At 39.1% G+C, this 8,531-nt stretch overlaps 1 protein-coding gene across 1 annotated transcript; it reads left to right on the forward strand.

Moving 5' to 3' along the window:
* The first annotated feature begins 2,556 nt into the window (after positions 1-2,556).
* On the forward strand, positions 2,557-3,523 carry LOC141248959 (regulatory protein RecX-like). Its single transcript, XM_073669506.1, has 4 exons — positions 2,557-2,723; positions 2,913-3,005; positions 3,080-3,167; positions 3,245-3,523. The coding sequence occupies exons 1-4, from the start codon at positions 2,557-2,559 to the stop codon at positions 3,521-3,523; spliced, it is 627 nt and encodes a 208-aa protein (XP_073525607.1).
* The last annotated feature ends 5,008 nt before the right edge of the window (positions 3,524-8,531 follow it).

Here is an 8,531-nt window from a genome sequence, read left to right on the forward strand (position 1 = left end):
AGAACAACCGAAAATTCAGAAGAGAGTTCCATGCCTTCAAGATGCTTCATGGAGAAAGTGTGTTTGTCTGGCAATCCAGATTCACTGTTCTACTGGATAAATTAAGTGTCTCTGGAGTCACTATCCCTTAATGGGAACAATCTCTAACAGTCATCTATGGAATGAGTGACAAATATGAGCTGACTAGAAGGATCGTCCTTATGTCCAACAAAAGTAAGTCCCTTTCGGTGATGAACATCTTTGGAAATTTCTTCGATCAACAAACTGGGGACAACCAAAGAAGTAACATGATCAAGAAAACAAGAGGGATTGCTTTAAAGCTTACTAGAGTTCTAGAGAAGATGGAAAACGAAGAGGACGATGATGATGATGATGTGGAGATCACCCTTATGAAAAAGATGGTCAAGAAGTTCTTCAAGAACAAAACCTCTCGATCTATCTCAACTTTCAAAAGGGACCTCAAGGACTACATGCTATAACTGTCAAGAGAAAGGCCACCTCGCAAAGACATGCACGTCTATGCCCAAGGTAGAACCTGCTGAACAAAAGACCCTTTTTTCACTGTGGGAAGAAGATGATAATGAAGCTGATCTTTATGAAGGCTTCCAAGACATATACCTCATGACCAATTAAGAGGAAGCGACTTCTAAAATACATCTGACTCCTAATTTTATCAATCAACTTAGCATTCTAAGAACAAAATGAACTTATAAACATATTAAAGACCTACTTCTAAGGTAGGTCTTACTCCTAATTTCTAGATCGCCTGACATATGAAACTAACTTTACGTATATAAGATCTTGCGGGACTTAAAAAAAATCATCCTTACTGCATTATATATAGAGAGGTAGTTAATTACGAAGAGAAATAACGCATGGGCTAGAGAGATTCTTGGGCGCCAATAGTTTCAACCCACTTTAGACATGATACCATAATTTCTCTCTTTGTTTTCTTAATTTTTACATCTCTCTATTAGATTTTGCATGATTAAAACTCATCTCTTCATCATCCACACATGAATTAAGATCAGACCTCCATTCCCGGTTAGTCCCTCGACATTCGATCTCCGTCAATCAACATCCTCTTCTCTGTTCTTTGTGAAATAAGTTTGTTGTTTGATGTTACAGAAAATCAAAAGAAGAGAAAATGGAGGGAGATAAAGATTCAAAGCCACCGAGAGTAAAATCAAGAACCAATTTGGTAGGTTTAGGCGAAGAAGCATTCATGAAAAACAGCCAGGTAGAAAGCCCTAATTACAAGAAATCATACAGCTGTTTGTGCTCCCCTACCACCCACGCCGGATCCTTCCGTTGCCGTCTCCACCGCCAAAACTCATCAACTTCCAGCGGAATGCGCCGTGGCTCCTCCGTCGGCTCTAATCTCTCCGATTTGGCCACCAAATTCGATCCATCTCTCTCCTCTCTCTCCAGAGAAGCTTAGTTTAGCCAGCTTGGATATATTTATATTGCTTCCGATAATGTATTTGAGGATGCAATTTATAACAAATGATCCGTCTTTGTAAATTGCTATTACTCGAGAATCTATTGGTTTGATGTCTATATACTGAAATTTTGTTCTGTGCTTTGCAAAACTTCGATAGGGGCATGTAACTTCTAGCTCAAATTTGATATGATTAACATGTTTTACATGGATTGATCAAGTTCGTTTGCATAAATCTTTTATGAAGTTAGTTTCACATAGACTTTTATTCATAACTAAAGAATAAAAAGCTTAGAAATATATTTTTCTTTTCAGAAGGCAGGAGAAATATGAATTTAATTCCATTTAAAATGAGTAAAAATAATGTGGTGAGCCTTCCTCGGCCCAAAACATATGCCAGCCCAATTGACTACCTGCGTCGTCAAGCTCGTGATTGATTCTTGTGTGTTAGGGCGTGAAAAGGAACCAGATAATTATCATGTCAGTCTTGAGAGGAAATTTGATCGCCAAATCTTCTTTCCATCTCCAATTAAGGCTCGCTTTGCTTCCATGGTAAGTTACAAGATACAATTCGTCATACTTGCTGTTTCAATTAGGATGTCAGAAAGAATTTTGTTGAGATTGTGAAACAACAAGTAGCTAAGTTCAAATATACGTGAATTATTCTGTTTAAGCTCAATTGCACCTTTCAGGTTGAAGCGGAATTGTAATGTAAGGTGCTCCAAAGATAGACAGTATGGTTCATCGTCTATGCCTGTTAGATACATACCTAAGAAACTTCGAGAAGCTCAAATATCCGAAAGTTTTTCTGCTTCTGAAACACAATCCCTAAACTCACACTCGAAACCTAGTGGAGGGGCAGAGAAACCTATAAATTCAGGTATGCCAAATTTTGAAAATTTTGTTAGGGGAAGTTCTGATTCATTCAGAGACGAAATTCCGGATACTAATGGCTGCGCCGTCAAGAATTTCAACAACTTAATCATGGACGAAATACCTGGTATTTTTATCTTTCTTACCTGTAGCCGTATGACTCTCTCCAATTCTGTTCATAACAAATCTTCTATGTGGTATGACCTAACTTTATAAAGGAAATTTCAGATGTGGATGAAGAAATGGGCTATGACACAGGAAGTATGGACTCTCAATCAATGGAGGAGTTAGAGGATTTTGATGAGGAGCTGGTAGTTGGAAACCTTAGTGCTAAAGGTGAGCTTAGCCTACAAGATTGTATGACTAAGACAGATGCAGCCAAAAAAGCAGTCGAATTACTAGCTGCAAGGTATATTCTCTCATTTTATCTGTGTGCTTTTGTTTATAAGTTCACTTGGATTAACCGATGTTGCTCATTCATGTGAATAGATCATATTTTCCTTGTAGATGCAGAGTTGCTGCTCAATTGATTGATTAGATTCTTGATTGGAGTTTCAGTTTATACTGACATGAACTTGATATCTTATTTACATTGTAGGGCTTTTTCAGCAATGGAGCTAAGAAAGAAATTGCTAGCAAAGTGCTTTCCAGCTAATGTTATTGATGGAGTGCTGTGTGATCTTCAGGAAAGGTACCTTCAGTTTATTCAAAACTTTAAGCTCATAGCAAAACTGAATCATACTCTTCTCTTATTATGTTATATAGAGGCATGCTCAATGATAGCTTGTACGCTGAAGCTTATTCGCGGTCTAGATGGACATCATCATACTGGGGTCCAAGACGAATCAAGCAAGTAAGTCTTGCTAGATAGAACATATGTTTACACTTTGCTGTGATATATAAAACGAACACATGGCATTTCAAAATTAGGCACTTTATATGAAGGGGGTTCATCAAGTAGATGCTGAGAATGCAATAAAAACGGTATTTGAGGAGGGGGAAGAAGGGGATCAACATCTCAAACTTGGCATATCAAAGTCTTCATTGGATAAGTTATATGTTCAGGCGTGTAAGCAATGGTTAAGATCAGAGGATGCGTCAAGGGATACAAGGAAAGGAAGGATGATTAGATGGCTGCAATATCGCGGTTTTAACTGGAGCGTAGTTGTTGTCATTTTAAAGAAACTAGAAGCTCAGTATCCTTCCTAGTCATGTAGTCAATATCATTTAGGTGTCTTGATTGATGTGGGTTTTGTGTTGTATGTTTTGTTTAAGCAAACATGGTTGAGTGTGAATGTGTACATTCCAAAGAAAGAACTAGGAAGTTAATTGGTTAGCTCAGGTTTGGCTTCATTCTTAGTTAGATGTTGCCAAAACAAACATTTTTTGGGAACAAGTACATAATCATATGATTGAAAGCACCTGTGTCTAAGTACACCAAATCCGATATAGCCCAAGTTAATTGTGTTGTATGTTTTGAAAGGAAATTCTAGTGCCTATGGATTTGTTTGGTGACGTATTTATAAAGACTTTATAAAGAAATTTTGTACTTATTCCAGAAAAATATTTTCAGCACGGTTTACGATGTCAAACATTGAAAAAGTGAAAATGAATGATAAATATTTATATGTAAAAAAGTCTTTATCAATATTTCTACCAAACAGGGTCTATATTAAATCAAGTTGTGCAAGGGGAATGATCCCTTGTGGAAAGGAGTCTAAGTACACCAAATCCAATATAGCCCAGGCGCAACCATAACAATGTTCCGAGAACTATTGCAAACAGACCACCCCAGATACAGGCAGCATCCACATTGAGCACGAGGGCTAGGACAACAAATTCTTGTACATCACAGATCCCCTTTGATTTTCGCAATTCCAGCATAGCCAAACCAAAATCCGGGCTATTTTGAGACTGACCCCAATCAAATAAGCGAGAGCCCGCCCATGCCAAGTCTGACTCAGGGCGTGGGAACAATGTTCTCCTGTATAGTTCAGATTTTAAAGGAAGAGTCCCAGAACACACCTTCCATAGAAATGTTTCAATTTCGGTGGACCTAAAGGGCCCATATCAGACTTCAGATATCGGAATCCGTTCAAACGTTGTACGTTCCATATCTGTTTGGCCACCAAAGACGTGTATCAGGACATTCTCGGAAGGATAGTGGAATTTCCATAATCGCACGTGCATCAGATGGGGCAAAATAGTGATTGACAGCAACTGAATTCCAGCAGCGCACACCCGACAACAGCAAGTCTGATACTCTCAGGTTCGCCGGAATTAAAGATACCGGACTCGGTTTACAGAGATGCTTACCAATCGGAATCCAATATTCAGTAGCTGCAATACCTGCACAAGTAAAACAGCCTTTTATGGTAAAACTTTAGTACTAATCTGGAGCGTTAGATTAGGCTAAATCAAATGGTTGAGATTAATCAAAACATCTCCAAATTAAAATTTTAAAAAAAGATTTTACCCTAGAATCTAGGGATTTAATCTTCTATTCCACACATTTTTTATTTGCCTTCATCTTTTCACTTTCCCTATCGTCTCTCTCTATTTTCACATATCCTCAAAATCGCCCCCATTATTCGTCGCTCGCCGTCCCCAATTTTGCCTGCACTCTTGCTCGCATGCGCTCCTGCTAACCTTCGAGTGAACAATTGACTGGATCTCTGTCTCTGTATCTCAAAGGTTCTTATTTGGTTGGAGCCAATTTGACAGTAGACATCTCCGACCTCTTAATCCCAATTCCGACGGCTCCGACCTCTTAATTTGTTTCGTATTTGGTTGTTTGTCCGTGATTAACCTAGGTTATTTGTCCTGCTCGCCTGCGCTCCTACTCGAAGCATGAAAATCATTACTCAAATTCCCGAAAAACAGACTTCGCAAGGGTTATTTGCAATATTGAAATCGTTACTGGAAATCACAAAAATCATTTCTCAAAATCGCGAAAAACAGAATTCGTAAACATCGAAATCGGGTTATTCGTAATAAAGAAATCCTGAAAATCATAACTCGAAATCACGAAAAATCATTACTCAAAATCAGAACTTAAATCACGAAAATCATTACTCAATTTAACATGAAGAAAGTGTCTTACAGTTGATTTCTGGGAAAAACACAACCGAAAATCAATACTCAAATCTCGAAAATTATTACTCAAATTCGCGAAAAAAGAATTTGCAAACATTGAAATTGAGTTATTCGTAACAGAGAAATCGCGAAAAACCAAATTAACACCTTTGATCTTGAAAACATTGAAAGTTTGACAGCAATCTGGGGAAAACATGTATTGTATCGCGAAAAATATACAACAAATTCTGAAAACTGTACGATAACTGAAAAAACGCACCTTTATGGATCTTGAAAAAATCTTAATCTCGAAACGAATAAACTATTGAACAATGAACCGGAAAAAATATTTTTTGAATTCATAGGAGATCGTTTTTGAAAAATTTAAAATCGTAATCAATTAAAACGGTTTTATTTTTATTTTTCCCTTTTTTCCTTCCCTAGATTCTCTCCTTTGTTTTTTAATTAATTTTCTTTTAATCAATCAAATTTTTCCAATCAAATCCACCCCATCCATTTTTTTCAATCTAATGGTCCAGATTAGTACTACCTTTTTACCACAAAAACCGTTTTACCGGAACCCATCTCTTAAGGTAAAATCCTATTTTAATTTATCTTTTCTTGTTTTGAAATTTAATTTAATTCATCTTTTTTATTTTGAACTAGAAAAGCATATTATAATAGTAGATACATTATTTTATTATAATTTATGGAAAATAGAAAAAATATTTAAAAATATGATGTGACATGACATAAGTTGCAATTTAGATTTGAATTTGAGTTTTACTTTTACAACCTTAATAATGAAAACCTAATTAAGATTACAATCTCATTAAACCCAATTCTATTTACCGTTGTAACATTCACTTAGCCAAATTGAATTCACCCATCCAATTCAATTTTGTTGTTCCATTGAACGCTTCCACCTCTTCATTCAACAAAATGGCGTGAAGGAGGTGATCCGGAAATTCCTTGCTAAGGTATGTGGTCTATTTGAGACTATGTATGGTAGAGGTGACATTACTGCTTTAGTTAGACGTATGGTTCCTGGTTGGGAGTTCGCTTCGAACTTTCACTTAGACCAGTGCGGTCGTATTCTTGTTGTTTGGGATCCTAGCTATGTTGATTTGGAGATTTTGACCATGTCTACGCAACATATTGGGTGTCTTGTTACTTGCAAGACTTCTGGTGTTAGATATGATATTTGCTTTGTTTATGGTCTTCATTCTGTTGTTGCCAGACGACCACTTTGGGGTTATGTTGATCAGCTGTTTGCAGCACATGATATTCCCTGGCTTCTTATGGGGGATTTCAACTGTGTCATGAATGCGAATGAGTGATTTCATGGTGAGGTTGTTCGTATGCCTGAGTGCAGAGATACGATTGATGCTTGTAGACGACATGGTCTGACTCCTACGTCTAGTGCTTCTCTCTACACTTGGACCAATGGTACCGTCTGAAGCAAGCTTGACAGAGCTTTAGTTCATCCTGGTTGGTTTTCTGCTAAGCATTATGTTAGGGTTGAATACCCGGATGTTGGTATCCTTTCGGATCACAAGCCTTGTGTTGTTACTCTTTGGCGACCTGAGGTTTGTGGGTGTGTGTACTTCAAGTTCTTTAGCATGTGGGCTGATCACCCGCGTTTTATTGAGGTGGTCTCGAATGGTTGGGTGTCTCCCCCTCAGGGCACTTGCCAGTTCAGACTTGCCAAACTCCTCAAGAGCTTGAAGTTCCCTCTGAAGTGCCTGAATAAGGCTGAATTCAGTTACATCTCCTCCCGTGCTGCTGCAACTATCTCTGCTTTTGATGTTGCTTTAGAGGATCTCAAACATGGTCCGGACGTTCCGGAATTGATTCAGGCTGCTTCTGATGCATGTGCGGCTGCTTCTCGGCTCTCTGCCGCTGAAGATAGCTTTCTTGGGCAACATGCTAAGGCCAGATATGTTCTTTTCAGTGATTAGTGTACTAGGTACTTTCACAACCTGATGAAGGCTAATGCTCGGAAGAGCTACATTGCTTCAGTGATTGACAGGACTGGTATGCCTACTACTGCTATTTCTGCTGTTACTGTTGAGTTCCTTGCTTTTTATCAAGGTTTGTTTGGGACTGCTGTGCCGGTTCAGTTGCCTGCTCCGTCTGTGTTTGCCCTTGGTCCTCGGCTGTCTGCTGAAGCGAGTGATTCTTTGGGTGTTGAGGTCTCAGTTGATGAGATTAGAGTTGCTCTTTGGTCTATTGGTGATGAGAAGGCTCCGGGCCCTGATGGGTTCAATGCGAGGTTCTTCAGGGCCTCGTGGGAGATTACTGGGCCTGATGTGTGTGCAGTTGTGAAGGAGTTCTTTGTCAGTGGATGACTTCTAAAACAGCTCAATCACACTGTTATTTCTCTTGTTCCGAAGGTGGATTCCCCATCCAGAGTTGAGCACTACCGACCTATTGCGTGCTGCAATGTTGTCTACAAGCTGATCTCAAAGATCATGACTGCTCGGCTTGCCAGAGTTCTTGGTACTCTCATTGACCCGGCCCAAAGCGCTTTTGTGGAGGGGCGGCTGATGAGTGAGAATATTTTTCTCGTCCAAGAACTGCTGAGGAGATAATCAGTCACTAGGGATACCATACGATGTTTCTTGAATGTAGACATTATCAAGGCATATAATACTGTGTCTTCGGAGTTCCTTCGGTTCACTTTGCGTCATCTGGGTTTGCCTGCTTGGTTTGTGCATGGGTTATGGAATGTGTCACTACTGCTACTTATTCGATAAAGGTCAACCGTGGTCTTCATGTTTTTTTCCCTGGTCGACGAGGTTTACGGCAGGGAGATCCTCTGTCTCCTCTTTTATTTGTGTTGTGTATGGAGATGTTCAGTAGATTGATGCGCAGGGATTCTGTTGTTTCAGAGTTTGGCTACCATCAACATTGTGCAGGTACTGAGCTCACTCATTTTGTCTTTGCTGATGATGTTGTTTTGTTCTGTCGGGGGAATGTTCCCTCTGTTTCCATCCTCAGTGACTGTCTCAGGAAGTTTGGGGATATGTTTGGCTTACGTGTCAGTGCGGCTAAGTCCTCTATGTTTTTGGCTTCTGTACATGATGATGAAGTGGGTACTTTACGTGCTATTACTGGTTTTTGAGAGGGTACTTTTCCT

This window comes from Phyllobates terribilis, unplaced genomic scaffold, assembly GCF_046119375.1.
Source record: "Phyllobates terribilis strain yellow unplaced genomic scaffold, ASM4611937v1 Scaffold_4178__1_contigs__length_64120, whole genome shotgun sequence".
In the NCBI taxonomy this organism is placed as follows: domain Eukaryota; kingdom Metazoa; phylum Chordata; class Amphibia; order Anura; family Dendrobatidae; genus Phyllobates; species Phyllobates terribilis.